Genomic DNA, 21,947 nt, shown 5'->3' with positions numbered 1-21,947 from the left:
ATTTTTATTCAACTCTGAGAACTAAAAGCCTAGAAATATTGAACTAAACTTGTGTTCTGAAATTTTTTAATTGCACAGGCATCAATACCCACTCCCCTTAAATAAATCTTATTAGCATTTTTATAAACTTTATTACAGTAATAATCACTAAATATCACCATTGTATTATCTGCATCTGAATATATGGAGCCGTTACTATTTTTCAATACTGGATTTAATATCATTAATATACAATTAAAATAAAATAGGTCCTACAACGTTCCTTGTGGAACTCCAATATCCAATTATGTATTGACATCTAATTTCCCCGCCATTGAATAAAGGACCAGGAATAAGTTGTAATTTTGGCTGAATGAAAGGAATGTGAATTTATTATAGATTATATTCGATCCAGCGCTGTGGATTGAATTCGGCGTAGCTCAGTGGTCAGAGCACTTGGTACGTAAAACCAAGGACCCGGGTTCGATCCCCGGCGCCGGAGCGAATTTTTCTCTTTAAATATTAAATAAAATGTGGGTTTCTTTAAGATCAGTAAGTGCTTGTATTTTGCCGATTTATTTGTCCATTATAAAATTTTCTTTATCAGTAAAGTCTGTCTTTCAATATAAGTGTCGGATCTCTATAATTTGGAAATCTAGTCTTTCAGGTAACGTTCCCTGTAAAGCAGATTTGAATAATTTCAAGGGAAAAATTGATCCGGGGCCGTGTATCGATCCTGGGACCTCTGGTTGAACGTACCAGCGCTCTTCCCAACTGAGCTACCCGGGAACTCCACCCGACACCGTCTCAACTTTTCCCTTTATATCCACACAACTCGCGTGGGCTGACGAAACGCCAGAGACCCACATCGAGTGCACACAAACTCTGTGTGACTTGGAATTGTGGTTTTCTGTTAACGTACACAGTGACGTATATATTATGCAAATCTAGTCTTTCAAGTAACTCTCCCTGTAAAGCAGATTTGAATAATTTCAAGGGAAAAATTGTTCCGCGGCCGTGTATCGATCCTGGGACCTCTGGCTGAACGTACCAGCGCTCTTCCCAACTGAGCTACCCGGGAACTCCACCCGACACCGTCTCAAATTTTCCCTTTATATCCACGCAACTCGCGTGGGCTGACGAAACACCAGACTCCCACATCGAGTGCACACAAACTCTGTGTGACTTGGAATTGTGGTTTTCTGTTAACGTGCACAGTGACGTATATATTATGCAAATCTAGTCTTTCAGGTAACGCTCCCTGTAAAGCAGATTTGAATAATTTGAAGGGAAAAATTTTGCTCTACATGCACTGAAGAAAAAGCGATTTGTTTGTCAGGATTATGTTCACTTACAGTAGGTGTCATAGCAATTATTTGTTGTAAGGAAGTCATTTGTTTTGATGAAGTATCTTTGCGATGTAGGTTTGATTTGCGTCATATCCTTTTGATAACTGTCGAGTGCTTTCTGGATTCATTTGCAGCTGCAGCTAATATCATAATTTTATAAGACTGTACGTCCGTTATTACTGTTTTCATACATCCACTTACCGTTTTATCAGATACACTTCAAGTATCACGAGACAAATCTTGTCAAAGCGCTATGTTTGATAAGTGCATGTTCACTGTGATGACGATTTAAGTACGCTTGTGTTAAGTTTTCAGCAATATTTTAATGGCTTAAAACCCCGAAAAACAAACTGTATGATTATGTCTCGTGACCAGAACATAGTACGAAATGGAAATATAAAAACTGGAAATTTTATCCTTTGAAAATGTGGAAAAATTCAAGTACCTTGGTGCAACAAAATATAAATGACACTCTAGAAGAAATGAAACGAAGAATAAATATGGTAAATGTCTGTTACTGTTCGGTTGAGCAGCTTTCATCACTCAATCTGCTCTGGAAAAAACTGAAAGTTAGAATTTATAAAACAGTTATATTACCGGTAGTCCTGTATGGTTGTGAAACTTAGATTCTCACTTTAAGAAAGGAACAGAGGTTCGAGAATAAAGTGGTTAGGAAAATATTTGGGGCTAAGATGGAATAAGTTACAGGAGAATGGATAAAGTTACACAACGTATTCTTCACCTGACATGATTAGGAACATTAAATCCAGACGTTTGAGATGGGCAAGACATGTAGCACGTATTGGTGGATCTAGATTGTATAAAGAGTGTTGGTATTTTACATAAAATATGATAAAAATTCCATTTCAGCCCTTTAATTTTTTTTAGTTAGAATTTGTTCTGTTTTATTTTCCATTTATTTTTTAGTGGTATCTAAATCAACAGATCCAGTTATCATATCTTTTTCTGTTCTTTGATCTAGTAAAACATTCTTTCTTGTTTTGTAACACGGCCGTTTTTATCACAATTACAGTACCTTTTAATTTTTTGCATTTGCAACTGTGTATATCAACTAGTTTGTTTCTTCTTTGAATTTTACAATGTTGTCATTTTAGTTGTCACTCTGTCGTTTCTTATAAGGCTTCATTAAGTTTGTGTATTGGTCATGGGAAGCACGAGTCAGTTGTAATATTCTTGTACGACTGATTGTTGAAATAATGCCTTTGTCTGGATTTCCTTAGTTTTGATAGAAACTCTTTCTGAAATCTCTCCAGCAGTGGGTTATTTTGATTTGAAGTCAGGTTTTAATTCATTTTTGAATCATAGACAATATTTCATTACGTCATGATAGGTACGTGATTGTGAATGTTTCAGCCCCTCTGGCATTGCGAATACGGGTTAGACGGTCAGATCATTTTGTTTTAATTAGAGATATTCTTATTTAAATATCCTGCAACATAAGATGAATTAATTTCCATTAATTTTATTATACGGGGTGTCTAAATTGATGTATAAACTCTTTGAAATACTATTTCACAGTAAAGAAATGAGACAGAAATACGAATTTTGCGGTTTATGATTCAGAAGGCAGTGGAAAATATGGAAACATGTTCATATGTTTATAAACAAACATGACGGTGCAATTATCTTTCGATGAACGTAAGTGGATACTGAAATGTTATTGAAAGTGTAGAATGATATTCAAGTTCAACTACGTTAGAGGGTTGAATTTGGAACACAACCAACAACAAGGTTAACTATCACAAGAATCCGAGGCAAGTTTGAAGTCGACGGAACGGTGCAAGATGTGTTGAAATGGCGGTGCGGAAGAAAGAGAAGTTCCACAGATAACGAGAGTGTTGGTGCAATCATGCAGGCTTTTGCACAATCTCCAAAGAAGTCAATTAGGCAATGTTCTGGTGAGATTGGTATCAGCAAATCCAGTGTTCATCGAATTTTGCGAGCTCAAAAATGGAATCCTTACATTCCGAGACTTGTCCACGCACTGAATGAGGACGACCCAAATAGACGACTGGAATTTTGTGAGTGGTTCTTGAACATGTGTGATGAAAGGGAAGGTTTTCAAGACTTAATTGTTTGGTTAGTTGAAGCCAAATTTAATCTTAATGGCACAATTAACCGGCACAAATGTGTACTGGGCTAACGAAAATTCATACATCTTTCAAGAAAGGGCCGTCAATCTCCCAGGAGTCCCATGTTTAATTGAACGTCCTACTCTTACAGAACTTAACTTAATTTACACATACTGTTTAATAAAATGTTTAGGTTTGTGTTTTCTCTAATTCTTTCCAAAAGTTTTTCTTTCACTCGCCTTGGCATTATTATCTCTTTGGCGTTTAAATCGTTTAGAGTACATTCTTAATTTCTACTTATCTTTCATTTTCCTCCTATAAATTAAAGTTTATAACTACACCACTTCATTTATTATTTTGCTACATTTGCTGGTATACGTATTACTATTTCAAGGGCTGCATGTGATCAATATCCGCTCTGTTCTAGCGTCTACGAATCTTTCTGGATTAACATGAAATCTCGTAAAATCTTGACCTTATTGGTCTGACAGTATAACAAAGTAAAGGATCGTACGTACTCTCCAGATGACTAATGCTGATAAGTTAATTAATGTTTTCAGATAAGATCAGTGTTCAAATTCTGCCTCACTTCCTGTCTAATAATGACAGGTTAGAATATCTTGAAGTGGAAGTTCGCGGGATATCATGGAAGTACATAGTGTCTAATTGGAACGATATAAAAATCGATTTAATGAATTTTTAATCTTCTTCTTCCACTGCAAGGCTAGGCTATGTAAGTCTGTTCCGACGTAAAATTATCTTTCCTATCGAGCACTGAGACGTTCTATTGAGTGCGACCTTGTGGTCGATATTGTAAGACTTGATCTATGATCCTACTTGTGTTCCATTCATCCTTTTGTATACGTTGAACATTTGAAATTTCATACTGTTAATTTTTCTTCTAATTTATATATACTTACTTACTTACTTACTTACAAATGGCTTTTAAGGAACCCGAAGGTTCATTGCCGCCCTCACATAAGCCCGCCATCGGTCCCTATCGTCTGCAAGATTAATCCAGTCTCTATCATCATATCCCACCTCCCTCAAATCCATTTTAATATTATCCTCTCATCTACGTCTCGGCCTCCCCAAAGGTCCTTTTCCCTCCGGTCTCCCAACTAACACTCTATATGCATTTCTGGATTCGCCCATACGTGCTACATGCTCTGCCCATCGCAAACGTCTGGATTTAATGTTCCTAATTATGTCAGGTGAAGAATGCAATGCGTGCAGTTCTGCGTTGTGTAACTTTCTCCATTCTCCTGTAACTTCATCCCTTTTAGCCCCAAATATTTTCCTAAGCACCTTATTCTCAAACACCCTTAACCTATGTTCCTCTCTCACAGTGAGAGTCCAAGTTTCACAACCATACAGAAGAACCGGTAATATAACTGTTTTATAAATTCTAACTTTCAGAATTTTTGACAGAAGACTAGACGATAAAAGCTTCTCAACCGAATAATAACACGCATTTCCAATATTTATTCTGCGTTTAATTTCCTCCCGAGTGCCATTTATATTTGTTACTGTTGCTCCAAGATATTTGAATTTTTTCCACCCCTTCAAAGGATAAATCTCCAATATTTATATTTCCATTTCATACAATATTCTGGTCACGAGACATAATCATATACTTTGTCTTTTCGGGATTTACTTCCGAACCGATCGCTTTAGTTGCTTCAACTAGAATTTCCGCGTTTTCCCTAATGGTTTGTGGATTTTCTCCTAACATATTCACGTCATCCGCATAGACAAGAAGCTGATGTAACCCATTCAATTCCAAACCCTGCCAGTTATCCTGAACTTTCCTAATGGCATATTCAAAAAGCGAAGTTAAAAAGTAAAGGTGATAGTGCATCTGCCTGCTTTAGCCCGCAGTGAATTGGAAAATCATCAGATAGAAACTGACCTATACGGACTGTGCTGTATGTTTCACTGAGACACATTTTAATTAATCTAACTAGTTTCTTGGGAATACCAAATTCAATAAGAATATCATATAATACTTCCCTCTTAACCGAATCATATGCCTTTTTTTAAATCTATGAATAACTGATGCACTGTACCCTTATACTCCCATTTTTTCTCCATTATTTGTCGAATACAAAAAGTCTGATCAATAGTCGATCTATTACGCCTAAAGCCACACTGATGATCCCCAATATTTTCATCTACGTACGGAGTTAACCTTCTCAAAAGAATATTGGACAACATTTTGTACGACGTCAACAAAAGTGATATTCCTCGAAAGTTACCACAGTTGGTTTTGTCCCTCTTCTTAAAAATAGGTACAATTATGGACTCCTTCCATTGTTCTGGTACAATTTCCTTTTCCAAAATAGCAAGTAAAAGTTTATAAATTTCGCTATATGATGCACTTCCACCCTCTTGTATTAATTCTGCTGGAATTTGATCGATACCTGGAGACTTGTGTTTTTTCAGATTTTCTATCGCAATTTCGACTTCTGAAAGCGTGGGTTCGGGTATAAATGGCTCAGCAGTTTGTATTTCAATTTCGTTCCGATCTTTTCTATTTGGCCTATGTACATTTAGTAGTTCGCAAAATAGTTTTTCCATCTGTTTAGGATTGATGGAGAGTCTGCAAGCAAGTCACCATTCTCATCCTTGATCACATTTGACCTTGGCTGATATGTGTTCTTAAATTCCTTTATACCCTTATATAAATCTCTAATGTCCTACATTATATATAGCAGTATTTAATTCTTGGCGTATTTTTTCGTTTGATGTCTGATCTATTGCTCTGATCCTGGTTTAAGGATTCGCATTTCTCCAGTTTCTATTCTTCTTTCAGCTGTTCTCATAAGGATACGGTTTTCGCCGCCATATATTAGAAGTGCCAATGTTAATACCTTACAAAATCGGACTTTTGTATCCATGCTTGTTTCATTTTTAAGTTCTTTGGATAGTGTCGCATATATTGGAATTTTTTTAATTTTATGTGAAGACCTTTTACCTGTTCGTAAGAAATCAAACGGCCTAAACATTTAAAACAAGCAATCTGTTCGATTATAATTTTATTGAGGACTGCCGTATCTTGTATCTCATTAGAAATTTTCCCTCAAAGGCCATAACTTGGGATGTTCGTGTAGAGAATTATTGTAGTCACAGAGCAAAGCTATCTCTTATAACAAGAGCCCGCATGTTTGGCAAAATGCCTTTCTAACTGGGTGGAATTAAATCATTATTCTCATAGATTTAAATATGATTTGGGATAAATCAAGGTGATGGGGCAATTTTTATTTCGCCTTTTAACGTATTTCTTATTCTTTTCTTCTTGTAATTTTAAAGCAATATTTCTTGTTTATTTACAATGTTCTAGTCAATTGTAATGTCATTTATATGAAATTGAAGTATATGAAAAAATAACTCACTCTACTAACAATAGTAAAATATAAAAGTAATTTATTTCCGTGCTTAATCTGCTAATCATCGTGCTTTAATACTATTGGTGTAATATGAATAATGATCGACAATCTACAGTTACAAATACGTCATGGCTTGACGGTACCAACAATCAGCTTTGTAATTTTAAATATTAAGCCCGTTCTCATAGAAGTTGTTACGTAGCATTTTGAATTGTTTGCCTTCATATTTTCAAATCTTACTGTTACAATTTTGTGCTACATGTGTTTATTAATGTAGGAGGAAAAATTGAGTGACAGAAGTTATAAGATCGGTTAGCTAAAATGCCTAAATTCAGTAAACCATTGAAAAGTAAACTTCATGCTTACGTTAGTGAATTTGGTGCCCATGTGTTTTCAACCGATGGAACAGTTTTGATATGTAAAGTTTGTGAAAAGAAAATTATTTTATAAATCAACATGTGTCAACTACGAAGTATAAACGTGAGTTATGTTGGTAAAATTTAAATTTATTGCTAAATAGATTATTGTTTTTTTTAATTTATAATGCCTTTTTCAAAATTTATTGTGCCTTTTTTACGTTTTTATCGTCGTTTGTATCTGCCTATTTTAACTGTTATAATTACCTAAACATCCGGGCTCTACTTATAACACAAGCCTGTGATGAAAAAACCTTCTAAATAATTTTTGCTCTCCTTTATATATTTTATGTGCTGAACCAAGAAATTAAATAAAAAAAAAAATTGCACACCACGCACCAATTTTACCCAGAACTATATTTTATGTGTTACATGAAGGAATATAGAAGTACCTGGAAATTGGAGGAATACGGAGAGGTAACAGGCCACTTAGCCTGGCTTATGAAATCACAGATGATTTTGTGTGTTATATTTTAATGATAATTTTTATTATTTCACAGATTTATACAGATTAATAATTTCTCCATAAGACAAATACATAGCTATGCAATTGATTGTACATTAAAATATGAAACAAAACCCGTTTAAGTAAGCGCAGTTGAATAGTAGCCACAGTAGTTTTTCCTTACGCTACTGTCTTCTGTTTTATCCAATCAACGTAATCAGAGACTCTGGTGTAGACGGTTGGGTACTCTGGTCTAGCACAGTAACGGGACCAAGACACCAGACCAACAACATTTCCATCCACAAACAGTGGGCCCCCATCATCACCCTGTGAATCATAGAATAACGTTATAGTTAACATATCCTGCACATGGTCAGTAATATGAACATTATTACAAACGTTTTTATTTTCAGTAGATACAGCTCAAAAGTTGTATGCAACTATTTTGTTAATTTTAATAACGATAGAAAGAGAATTGAAAAAAAAAATTGTTTATTAGAAGAGGGCATACGTCCCAGAATTGAGGATTACACGTCTGTTAATTTTAAGAAAGGAGACAGGATATTGATACAATAGAAAGAGTATGTTTTAACACGTTTCACATTTTAAAATATTATTAGTACCATGCAATGTGCTAGGAGAATATTTTCATCGCTCAAAGTGTTACTAATTCATATTCAAACGAAAATAACATTATGGTAATGACTAAATATAAGAAAAACACAGTTGGATACAACTTTATAAGATTTTTTACTACTTTTAGATTAAGTCTGTGAAATTTCAGAATTCATCCTTCGGAATTGTCAATTTACCGAATAAAGGCTTGATTTGTTTTCAACGCAGAGCATTTATATTCCTCTTTCCAGTGGGAAGGATTTGTGGTGTGATAACATTGAAATGTCTTTACAAGAACACCAACAACGCCTTTCTGACATGCTTCGTAATAAAACAAGCAAATCATTTTCATTTATTGATTAATTTCTGTTGAATATATAGCCCTGTCTATGTTTCATTTGTGCTGCTGATACTTGTAGCTATGTCAGAAGATTTTGTTGGACATGTAGTGTTTTGAAGTAGTCAGATTTTGAATTGGTATTTAGTAAGGCTTACTCCTTTTTGTACCTTAGGCCTAGTCGAGATTCGAGAGTTCAAGCCATGCCTATGACTTTGCAAAATTTTTATTATGTGAGTGAAGTTAAGCTGCGGGTGCTATATCTTAGATTTACGGTACCTAAAAGAACCATGTCGATGATAGAGAACTTCAGGAAAGATTTGTCGGCTTTTTCTCAGCCAGGTTGAATTTTGACGATGAATAATTTCTGCAGTTGGCGATGGCACCAAAAAATAATTAGTTCCACTAAGAACCTGATACCCGATTTCCTTGGGCGAGTACATTAATATACTTACCCTACATGAGCCACCGATTCCTACAGGCAAACCAGCACAGATCTGACTGTCGTATACATTCTCACTATAAAATTCATAGATACTCCTGCATTGGTCTTGATTCACGATCATGAGATTAACTTTCTGGAGGGTGTCAGAAAAATCCCCATGTTCCTGTAAGAACAAGTACATTCTTTTATAAAAATCATATATTAATTTTTCTTCTAATGTTATACACACGTGATGTAAAATGTGCAATTTGTTTATCCACTTGGATAACGTAAAGTGAAACGTAACATTTAATCGAAAAAAAAAATCTTCTTTAACTTACACCAAGTTCACCCCAACCAATGACTTCGGCAAGCATTTCGTCAGGAGGATTTTGGCCTTGGGCTGGCAGAGAAATGGGTTTCACATCCACTCCATCGATTTGGAATGGGTTCGACACCTGGAAATTAATGTTCCATTTCATGTAAATACATAACTGATACTGAAATAAATTTGAGTCGTTGCAAGTATGAGAACATTCATAATATCTAAGTGCTAGTGAATGAGGGTTAATCTAATTTTCAGTGACTTACATTTTTGAGACTATGCTAATAAGAGTGGGTGAAGAAAGAATAATACGAAACTGACCAAAAGAGAAATTAACTGGGACATTGAGAGTGAAGAAACCGCCTGCTTAAATATTGAATGGAAGGAATGATGAACGAAAGAAACGTTGGGCAGAAGAAGATAAGAAATATGATAGATGACATTAAGATATATGAATCGTATGCGTAGACTAACAAGAAGGCTAAAAATAGGAAAAATTGGACAGTGCTGGATTTGCAGTAAATGACCTGCACTTGAGCAGGAAACTATATTGATGAGGATTGATTCACATTTTGCTGTTTTGTACAAAACGTGTCCCTGTAATGAGAATCTGTTGACCATTAAGTCGTACAAAATATCAGTAAGTAGTCGGAATCTTACCTTAAGAACAGCAATGTCGTTTATATAGGAGTCAAGCGCGTCGTAGCTTTCATGGATGATAATTTCAGACACGTTGTGTGTTGTACCTCCACTGCTGAGATAAATCGATCCTGCATAAAGTGTGATGGATGATGCGTTATTCCTGAAATGCAGATTACAAATTGTAGAGTAATTGTTTAAAAATTAATGTTGCACGTAAATACAGTCGTTGTTGTACAATATGCCAATACAATGTGATTAGTATATTCCTTGAAATCAAGTATGACAAGAAACAGGAATCCTAAGGTTATGAGATACGTGCCACAAATTATTACAGAAGAATCGAGCTTTGGTGATGTGTTCATCCTCTAGTTTTATGTTTCAAGGATCAGGCTATGAAGGTGCCTTACGGATTTACCACGTTGCCCTCGATCTTCCTGCACTGCTTCCGTGAGGAATATTATTCTAAACTCGAGTGTTAATTTTATAATTCTACGAAAGGCACAGGAATGGTACAAAGTTCGATCTCTTCACCACCGTATACAACCTTTTTTCGATGTCGCGCCTGCGTTATATTCGATGTTGGGAATTTGTCGGCTGCAACATTAACTGGAAAATCATGTTATCATTTTGCTCAGGATGTCTGTCTGATATATATCTTTATCGGAAATAATTTGTTTCGCAGTTACAAGAGTGAGACAGGAAGGCGAATGTAAGTACGTAAAGATAAAGAGAACAGTACGCGCGAAGATTTAAACCGGATCTCACAGTTTATCTTAGTGTATTGAAATCAAACTTTGTATAGTAATCACAAAAGTTGTTACTCAGCATGTTGATTTGTGTTTTTCAACACCATGTAGGCCTACACGTTGTATCAAACAATTAATCTCGTTTTTATTCAAGAAAACACACACTGGTGTATTATCGGAGACTACAAATATTTAATTAATAAATATTATCTTGTATTCCTTTACAGAATGCCTGGCGCTGTCGTCTGCTATTATTCTGTTGTATTCGAATGATCTGCCATGAATTAAGGGATAAACTTTGAACTTGGCAATGTCTTTACTGTAGGTTTGAGACTGCATTGCATTGAGGTGAATTCAGTTTGCCACTTTTGGTACTATGTTTGATGTTTCTAGGGGGAAGGATGGCTTACGATACTGTAATATGTAAAATCGTCGTCATTACTCTTCCACAGTGAGAAATATTTGTCCGTATTACATTCATTTAGTATCTTGCAGAATAAGAAACAATTGTTTCGATGTGTCTCACAAATTTTAAATGCGTATCCGTCATTGAAAATCTCAGTAGACTTGCACTTACTGCTCAAATGTTATTATTTTCTGCTTCTATGGACCCAGACTAGATTCCTCGAAAGCACGTGCAGTATAAATAGTCTATCGTCCTTCCATGACAGTTTTGTATTCCATGTGTTAATGTTGTGTTGTCTGAAATACTTTTAGTATATTGATCACATGGAGAAAGAATCTCCTTCTTTGTTATGCAATGAAGAAAAATTTTTATTGTAAAATGGGAAGAACACAACCATTGGTAGACGAAAATGAAACCGCCTTCCAGTAGCTCAGTTCCAGAGAGTGAGCTTATGATTATATATACTTGAGTTCGGTCCCCCTTTTTGCGTGGAGTGATGCAGGTAGTAGAGGAGATCGGAACATCAAACCTTATCTTTTTCTTTTCCTCAGTAGTGAAAATTTTATCTCACAAGATCTCTACATTTAACGTTCCCTTCAACCGTTTTTCTTATAACTTCTTGTCATCTTAAAAAAGGGACAGCATGGGTGCAGGATGATGTGTAGCCTACTTCTGGTTTCATGACCAGATAGTTTGTTTCCCTGTAAAACCGCCACGGACGTGCAATTGAGATTCGTTAATATTTAGGATGTTAGTATTTCTTGATCTTAGACGCCCTGTTGGCGAGACTCGGTAGCACCAAGAATAGTAAGAAAATTATTACGAGATATCTGTAATATTTTGGAAGTACATGAGCCATCCCTGGTACCTTCGGGGCTGGGAACTGATATGAAATACTGTACTCGTCTCATCCCTTCGTCTTGATGACTGCGCGAAATGCATCAACTATGGTCAACTACAGTCAGATAGTGAATGCAGAAATTTTTCTGTAGCTTCCGTGCACAAAAATAAATAAATAAATAATGATAAATATATATTAGTGAATTGTTTTATTTTGTCTTTTTTGATACATACCTTTCCACACAATGCGCTGCTGTGAGGGCCCAATTCTCATTCAAAATGGAGGCTCCACATTTGTGACTTGATGATATCTGAAGAGAGAGCTGTAACATTGAAATGAAAATGTATGTGTAATTTAATAAAATAAGTATGATTTACATTTATAATTTAAATGTAATAGTAATAATAATAATAATAATAATAATAATAATAATAATAATAATAATAATAATAATAGTGGTAATGATGAAAATAATAACGATGGGAATACTAATAATAATAATAATAATAATAATAATAATAATATATTCACAATAATTATCGCACCATTAATCGAACGACTACGACTAGAGCTTCCACGCTACTAATGCCGTTTCGAATACCGGAGTGTCTAAATGTTGTGAAGATAAACGGTGTTTGGTGGAAGGTTTTCGCGGGTAATGCCGTTTTCCGTACCATATTTAATAATTGATTCATTAATTATAATCATCACATATTGCTACGTATTTCGCCTCATAAAATAAAAGTAACTAGGCTCTACGTCAGCCCATTTTAGAAATGAATCGTGAGCGTATAACGAATGGAAAAGAACTCAGCCATTTTGTTATTTTGCGCTTAGATTTCGCAAAACTAATTATTTTACAAGATAAATTTGGAATAAATCATCTTTTGTACACATGCAGAAATATAGATATCATAAATGTCTTTACATTAGTGTTCTCTATTCCAGAAAAGATTTTGTATAATGCTTTTCTGACGTATACGGTATAAAGATACTTTAACAGTAAAATTTTATTTATTAACCCTTCATTTTAAGTAATATATTATACAGGTGAATTTAAAGCAATAAGTCCAACTAAGCAACTGATATTGTTCCTCCTTCAGATTTGATATGAAAATTACTGTTATAATGTATCACATTGTTCTTAGAACGTGTAATATTTTGTGATGTTTGAGTAGTAAACGTTTGCATGCCGTGAACGAAAACATTAATAAAGCAAGAAGTTACAGTGACAGTTCTTGTGAGAGGAAATGTTTAGTGTACCATTCCCGGGAATTGTGTTCGAGCAGCATCGTAACCATTGATGATGCGGCTGCCTCTGGTGATTGGGATTCTTGGAACAGTTTTCCCTGCGAAAAGAAATATGAGTCAGTTTATTTTATAATGTGAAAAGTGATTTGATTAATATTGGACCATGTGACCTGGAGGATAATTACAATGAATAAAAAGAAGACGTAAGTTTGTCAGGTTTAATGAGACGTAAAACAGAGATTGTTATCAGAGTTGAAAGTTTCAATTAGAAGTGAATTAATTGTAATCAGACTACTGAACAGATGTTACTTCAATCAGTACAGCTGCTGGTACTACTGCAGCTACCACTACTACTATTTCTATCACATATACCAGTTCTGTTTATTCAATGAAAAGATGTTGATAAATCTTCCTTAAAAACCTCTGATTTCTTAAATAGTGTCAAGCTACCTGTGAACAATTGACTGAGATGAAAGTAACGTATTGTGTGGGAACATATAGCTATACCTTCAAACTCGTAAACAAACGAAATAACAAAATAGAGTTAATAAGGCAAGCGAATGTGTCCCAATGCCCCATAAATCTCTACTGTCACTTACCTTGAGTTCCAGTAGCCACTAAGATGGCAAGAAGTATCAGGCTTCGTATCATTGTAGCGTTCTTATTTTCGTCTCTGAACGAACTGATTTCATTCTAGTATCCCTGAGCCTTTTATACCTTAAACACTCCTCCACAATTGTAATTGTGATAATCTCAGTGATATTTTATCTCTCACTTGTGACGATATATCGTGGACCGTACTGAAGTACCGAGATAACAATTTGGTTATCACTAAAATAATCACTGTGTTTCCTTTAATCATTGCCTACCTTGAAAGCAGTGACCGCGGCATTAAAAAATCTAGTCTATCAATAAACAAATGAATAATCATATAAAGAAAGGAGTGAACATTTAAGATGTTCACGTCTGGATCATATTTGTAATGGGAATGTAGGAGGTAATTAAACATTAATTTTATGAATTAAAATATTAATAAAAGTGGAGATTAAATAAACTTGGCAAAAATTGAAATAATTAACAACGCAATCACATTTGAAATAAGATATAACAAAAGATTTGAAAATGGGTCATTCAAAAAAAGGAATTTTTAAATATGTATAAAAATATACTCATAACACGAGCATATTAGAATTGAGGATATAGGCTAATAGAATATTTCAAAATTTAGCCTGTAATTAAAGAAATTTGTAAATATAATTATATGCAATGTACAGAACACTTTTCAATATTATAAGAAAACCTGAAATAATAAGTTCTTTATCTGCCGAAATTTTCATTACCATCATTCAGTGTCCTGTATATACTTACAATCTGTTTTGTTAACAAAATTATTTCTTACCCTGAGACCGTATAGTTACCGTGTTCTGTTGTTAAGTGGGGCATGCATACGTGAACTACCTGCTTGGATTTTGGAGGTCCGGGTAAAAATTGATTTCATGCACGTAGGCTTACACTGGCCCGTTATGCGGCCTTTACGTAAGATATTTGTTAATTACCGGTTTCACCAAGCTTCAATATATCAATTCAAATGAAACATTAACTAGTGAACATTAAATTATTTAACAATTCAGTAAAATGCAAGCTGTTCACCAACTATATCGCACTTTTATGAAACCACAGACTTCTATATCATTTGCATGCGGGCCAACAATGAAGCAACAATATAATAAATTGAGGAAAAATTATTATTATTATTATTATTATTATTATTATTATTATTATTATTATTATTATTATTATCTGCTGCATAAAATTTATAGATGTTATAATTATTGCATTCCTGATTCTAGTGGTCATCACATTTGAGAGAGGACGATATAATTATATATAGAACTGCAATTATGTATATGGGCCATTCCATCTCAAATCGACCGAAATATAGAGAAAATTGACCTTGCAATTTTTAAATACACTGAAACTTTTCTGTCCGTAGACAACTGTGACACAAAGCTTTGTGCAAAGTTTGAGGCATCAGAACTTCATAGTGTTTAAATTGAAAATATTTAAATTCATCGTCTTTTCATAAAATTAGCAACTTTAAACTGTTGTGGCTCCGAAACCCTTTCACCCAATGATCAAAATCATGGTTTATTTTGATGCTGAGAAATTAAAGTTTATATTGACATGTAAACAGTTTTTCTTACATTTTTATGAAAATGGAGAAATTTAGATTTTTCTTCATTAAGACACCTTTGCCCACGAAAAAATATTTTTAAAATACATGGTTAGATTCCGCATTGAAAGTACAAATAAACACATTTTTTACTGGTGCACCGTTGATAAGAAAGTATTTAAAATATCAAATAAAGAAAATAAATAGTACGCGCGTGAACTAACCAGCTGACTGTGAGGCGGGAGCTAGCCGAGACAAGCAAGGCCAGGAGACATAAACACGTGATGTTTCGTCTAGCAGCGCATAGCTGGGCTAGCTTTATCACAAGTTTTCATAAACACAGGAGTAAAATGACGCCCAACGCTTGCTTATGTTCAGCTCTCGGCCAGTGCGTGAGTTACTGCGCCGTCCAGGTCTAGGCGTGTGAAAATAATCCTTTAATACCCCCGAAACTTATTGTCGAGCCACTAAGCAAACAATGCCGAATCCCTCTTAATAATGCAAGGTTTTTTCTCAATATTTTTTTACATTTTTACAAATGGGCAAAGAGCCTAAACGCAAGTAAAGTCAGATTATCTGTCTCTCTGTATACAATAAAAATAAGGATTACTTCTTAACATAACCTACCAAATGTCAGCTTCAAAATGAGCTCTTGGTCAATGTTCTGCAGTAAATGGTTCCAGAGTTCTGAGCGCTGAAAAAGGCTTGTTTTTATAAAATATTCTTTGTCGCTCAATAGTACGAAAACCGTTTGACTTTCGATAGTATATTTTTGAAAATGCACTCTCCTCAGCACCTTGTATAAATAGGGGAAAATTAGAGTATTAAAAAAATGCGAGGTTTTCATATGGAATAGCCCATATATAAGGAATGAAAAACATTAAAGACTTGCGAATTTACTGTACTGTGAAGTAGAGTTACAGAGCTGAAAGAAAGTAAAAATTTGATCCCGTGGACTAAGTAACCATTTTCAAGATAGACGTTCAATGTGTGGCTAGGCCTAAATTTAATTCTTATAAATGGAATTAATATACCAATTAAGTTTTGTTATGTTTGAAAGTACATTTTCATTGTGTATTAATTTACTAATTTTTCTTAGGTATATAGTTATAATAACCATTTTCATGTGTTAAAATACAATTAACTTTTATATTACTCAGTTGACTAGTGTCAGATTTGTCTCAGTCATTCTAATGATATTCTAAACTGCAATTTCTTCTAAAATTTTCACTACCGCGATCTTCGTGACGCGGTATATTTCCTAAAATTTTGTGTCATTCAAATTTTCAAAATGGTCGTTTCCTAAATGGTTAACATTATCTCCATCTGGCTTTTAATTTTCTAGCAGTTTTAGATGTAAAAATTCTGCTTCGAAACGTTCCGCCATTTTGTATTGCAATTAGTGAACCATTAATTTAAAGACAGAAATGCCTATGGCTAAACTAATGATAGCTTTATTGGTTCGTTAGGGCTAAAGATGCTTGGTGAGCTATGAAAGTTATTTAATAGCTCTGTAAATAAATTAATGAAGTATTAAAAACATAGTGAAGCTTGGTGAAACCGGCTATGCCTAGGTCTGACAAGTGCATTGGATAACATTCGTGAATCTGACGCTGACAGATAAGCCTTTCTGTCTCGGCCGTGGAAGGTCCAGTTCAAATCCTCATAAGAGTATTTTATACGCATGGTGTCAGAATCCTCAAGCTCTTCCTGTATCATCAACGGAAAGCTGTAATATCTCGAATACATCTTTTGAGCCTATAAGATTATTTAAATTTTTGCAGAAGTTAGATTAAATAAGGGTAGATTAAATGAGTTAATTAGTTGTTTTAAGGATGTCATTTGTTTTGATCACGCACACTTTGAATGAAGATTTGATATTTGTCATTTCCTTTTGATAAATGTCGAGTGTTTATGAGGTATTTGCAGTTGTAACTAATATATTTCTACTAGACTGTACATCCGCTACTAATCTCATAATATGTTCACATTTGGTTTTATCAGATACACTTCCAGTATCACGAGATTTGTTGATAAGATCTGTCACAGCGCTGTGTCTGATATTGTCCACGGTAATTAAGTTAGTTCGTATCTGTACAGAGTTGGATTGGTCACATGAGCCATTTTATATCTGAAGTTTCTATAACTTCGAAGATAGCTTCTTTGAAGTTGACGGGGGGGATTAGTAATGTGTGTGTAATTTGTTGATCTAGTAGTCATTTGACGTAGAACTACTTTCTTCTTCTTACTTGGTAATTAATCATTACATGAAAATACAAGTTCCTCTCGGCAATGGAAAGAAACAGAGATAATGCATTTATACCGTCGGATAGAAGAAGTAAGACCAGGGGCCTGTTTCACAATGTTTACAAGCTTTGTAAATTGTAAACTTTGCTTGTAAATTGTAAACTTCTGTTACACAATCTTTGTTTGTAATGTTGAACTTTACGAAGGAAATCAAATCTTTACAAATTAAATTTTGCTCACTTTACAAGCATTCTGTTTCACAATGAAGGGTAATTTTACAAACGTGTAAACTTTACTTGTAAAGTTAGCACATTTTTCTACAATAGCTCTGAGATGTGTAAAGTTTGATATTGCAACAAATTATGAATATATATATTTATTAAATTAATTTTTGAGTAACTGGGTAATATTAAGAATTAAACTAGAGCAGTTTTGATGTTATTAAGTAGTTCTAATGACTCAGACGAAGATATTGAATTTAGGCCTAATCAAACGAAGACGTACACGTAAAATTCTCCGGACAAGAATTAATAATACGTTCGTATCATTGTATAAATTTAATGAAAGGTTTCGAATGAGTCCCGCGCTATACTTTAGAATACCGCGTAAGTATTTATATACGAAGACTGTATTTAATACATACTCGCACTTAATAAAGAAGTTCTCTGCACCAAAAATAAATAATTCAATAATGCAATAGCGACACTACTTACGCGGTATTCTGAAGTCGTTTCGAGTCCCGTTTCGGTGGAATCTCTCCTTCAAGATATGGGACATCACATCCAACATGGAAAAGTGGTGCCCTAACCTCAAAGCGAGAGTTGTATTGTTTTGCATTGGTTTAATATACTAGCTGTCAGTTCCGTGCTTTAGTAGATAAGCACGGAATTTCTAAGATATGTGTGCAAAAGTGCCCACAGGGTAGTTGATGTTGTTAAAAGAGTTAAATTCGAGGCAGGTTTTTGATTACCAAAATGTTATTTACTGCAGCACATTATTTTTATGCTGCAGCTGGGGTCACTAATGTTTGTGAGGTTACGGATGCAACATTAATAAATACTGATGGATCAACACAAAAAAAAGAACCTGATTTTGTGGTAGATATTGTAATTATTTTATCAATTGCATATTTGTACGCGGACGATATCTGTTATTTACTTATGTGACTGAATTTGACGCTTACTTTGGTCATTTAAGTAATAGACGTATTGGTATGCTCGACCAATCACATCACAAGAAACTCCATTGTCGCCAATATATAAAAATCTAAATACTTTTAATTTTTTTTAGACAATACTTTACATTTCCTGTTGGTGAAATATGAATCAGCAAGGTTAGAATAATCTATTTTAGTACAAAATATAAACATATGTATCGATAGTGGTAAAAATACAGCGACTTTAGCTCTGCTCCTTAGCGATTTTTGTAAACTGTCGTTGGCGATATTGTGTAGCCAATAATGCGTATTTGTAAATTTCTTTAGCTGAATTTGTAAAGTGCGTCAAACTTTACAAATTAATAAGATAACATTGTGAAACACAATTTACAAGCATTTGTAATCTTTTACTTGTTATTTGTAAATTGTTAATTTGTAATTTGTAAGGATTATGAAACGGGCCCCAGATCAAACGAGTCATGAATGACCACTACCAGTTGAGCCTGTTCGAACTGGCAATGTTGTGAAATGCCCCACATTTGGTTCATTATCGTGTTGCCGAGCGATGCATTACGTGACCGCACTTGAACAACTGTTATAGCGTTAAGGTTACTAAAGGTCCATTCACAATCAAAATTAAACATTACCGTAACATAAACACAGAAGTTTGCGGCCAGGTTATCAAATGGGATCATTCACAATGATTCACATAAACATTTCCGTTAGACGTTAACATGAAAGTTTGCAAACTCCAAACTTTCATGCTTATGCTTACGTGATTTGCAAACAGTACACAGTCGTGGAGCGCTGAAGTATACGACAGAATATGAGGAAATGGCGTCGTTGTTATGTTTCCATGGTTACCAAGTATCTTAGCGGTTATGTTTATGTTCCCATCGTAAATGCTCTTGATTTTACCGTAACGTTTACATTTTTAAGTTAACGCTTACGTTATGTTTAATTTTCATTGTGAATGAGCCTTAACTCTGTTCGTAGCAAGCAGGGTTGCCAGATTGTTCGATATTTCGCCGTTTGGGCTACGTAAACAGAGATTTTGCGACCTATATTTTTTTAAAGAATTTCGACTGACGCTCTTTGGTCGACTTTCGCACGGAATTTTGCGAAATTTGGGCGACATAGGAAAAATCACTTAATCGTTTATTAATTTCATTTTATTGAGTAACGTAGAAGTGGGTAAAGTCAATCAGTGGGTGTAAAATCGATCATTTGCGATTTTTATTGAAAATTATATATTTTCTCAGTTACTTGTTAAAATTTTATTGTGCTGACTTCATTGCCTGACATTGCAAATGTAAGCGAGAGGGACAACAAAAAGCCTGCGAATGCCAACAATGGGAACACAGTGTAGTTACCGTTGAAGTGAAAATTTTTATTTTCATCTTTTTCTCTTAAATGAAAACAAAGTCTTACAAACTCTAGGAAGTATACGTAAGTACTTTTCGTTGATATTGTATCCTGAAATAATAGTTTTGCAGTTCGTAAATGTTAGTATTGAAACTTGTTATTTTAAGAAAACTTGTACCTTTGTAGGGTTAAGTCGATCATGCCATCGACCTACTCGAAGCAGATAGGACCAGAACAAATAATAAATTTTTTCACCGAAATACCTCCAACTAACACTTTTGAACAGAAAAGTGTCATAGTATAGCTTATATTGATGGGATAGTGGGGAAAGAGGAAGACGAAATTATGGTGAATTTCTTGCTTAAGAGAAGCACTGCCAAAGGAACGTGTTTTGTACACCCCTCTGTACCTGACTATGGGAACAAAGTAGTTTCTAAAGTGACATGAGGAGGAGAAGATTTCAAATAACATCTGATATAAACCTAAGCAATGTTGAATTGCATTTTATATTATAATTGAAGGGTGGTATTTCAATGTAAATTTTGAATTCTGAAATCTTTGTTTGTTGGTATGTGAAGTATTAAAATGTATTTTTATGTTTTATAAGTTGGCAATCATAGTCACGATTGTACAGTGGAGACCTATAGGCCTAATTGTATCGAATAGTATGATCACAGTAACAAAAGATACACTATATAATGCTATAGGAATATTTTGAAGATTATTATTGTTTTTACACCCCTTATAACAAATAAAATATATGTAATACACTTAATTTGTTTTTTAAAAACATGAACAGTGATCGACTTTACTCCGCAATATTTAAAAAAATTCAATGGTGATCGACTTTACCCTATTTAAGCAGGTAACTTCGATCACAAGTCAAATAAAATAACTGTTTTTTATAGGTTGTAATTCAATTCTTGTAACGTGTTTTCATAAGTGAAGGATATGACGACAAAACGCTATTTTCTGAGGAACTTCGCTCCATTGCATATCATTAAAAAATTTTCAAAATTATGATCGACTTTACCCTCTTCTACAATAGTCCATTGCTGTTACATCGCTAATCCAATTCAATGATTGATATGAAATGTTACACTTATCATTGTTGACACGCCGCAACGTGTTTTTTTTATCCAGGAAAACTTTATTATAGTTGTTTATGTTTATTCTCAACATTATAGTTGAGCGCCGGAACTTGTCAGCGATCTTTGGCGCTTGTTTAAACAAACATAGGCTATCGCTCTTTCTTCCTCTCCCCAGGAAGTAGGCCTACAGCGCTATTTTTTCTTAATCTGAGAACCAATAAACTGATCAATAATGGAACTTATAGACGAAGCATTATAGAGAATTTTCTAACAACATGAAAAATAGCAATCTAACCGTAGTTTCTACTGCAGCTCCATAAATATTTAATTCTTTCAAAGGCGTTAATATTGAGATTGGTTTAATTTGTAGGGGGGTATAACAGTGACTTGTGTTGTGCAAAATTGGAGAAGTGGGGAAACTTTGAGAAGATCGGCACAAAAACCAATGCAAAGTCTCTGCCATAAATACTAAATTTAGGGGAGTGTCGGGTAGTATCAGACATCGGGTAATATCGGACAGTGCGTTTCTTTCATCTACCACCATATGGTAGTACTTGAATGACATGGTTACGTTTCTCTATGCGAGATCACAGAAACGTAACCATGTCAATCAGGTATTATCATCGTGTGGTAGATGAAAGAAACTCACTGTCCAAT

The 21,947-nt window shown here is 34.4% G+C and overlaps 1 protein-coding gene across 2 annotated transcripts in view; it reads right to left on the bottom strand.

Annotated features, from left to right (window-relative positions):
* Nucleotides 1-7,683: 7,683 nt before the first annotated feature.
* Nucleotides 7,684-21,947, bottom strand: part of LOC138700351 (trypsin-1-like) — a 151,590-nt gene continuing 137,326 nt past the window's right edge. Inside the window, exons 1-7 of one of the 2 annotated variants that reach the window (XM_069826915.1) lie at nt 13,858-13,987; nt 13,271-13,356; nt 12,241-12,329; nt 10,033-10,174; nt 9,389-9,505; nt 9,079-9,231; nt 7,684-7,998 (exon numbers count right to left, since the gene is read on the bottom strand). In XM_069826915.1, the coding sequence (XP_069683016.1) occupies nt 7,852-7,998; nt 9,079-9,231; nt 9,389-9,505; nt 10,033-10,174; nt 12,241-12,329; nt 13,271-13,356; nt 13,858-13,909 (786 nt within the window). In that variant the 5' untranslated portion in view covers nt 13,910-13,987 and the 3' untranslated portion in view covers nt 7,684-7,851. Of the gene's footprint in view, nt 7,999-9,078; nt 9,232-9,388; nt 9,506-10,032; nt 10,175-12,240; nt 12,330-13,270; nt 13,357-13,857; nt 13,988-21,947 lie in introns of those variants that run through there. The other variant, XM_069826916.1, reaches the window with a different exon arrangement.

This window comes from Periplaneta americana, chromosome 5, assembly GCF_040183065.1.
Source record: "Periplaneta americana isolate PAMFEO1 chromosome 5, P.americana_PAMFEO1_priV1, whole genome shotgun sequence".
In the NCBI taxonomy this organism is placed as follows: Eukaryota; Metazoa; Arthropoda; class Insecta; order Blattodea; family Blattidae; genus Periplaneta; species Periplaneta americana.
This window is presented reverse-complemented; position numbering and strand designations above follow the sequence as displayed.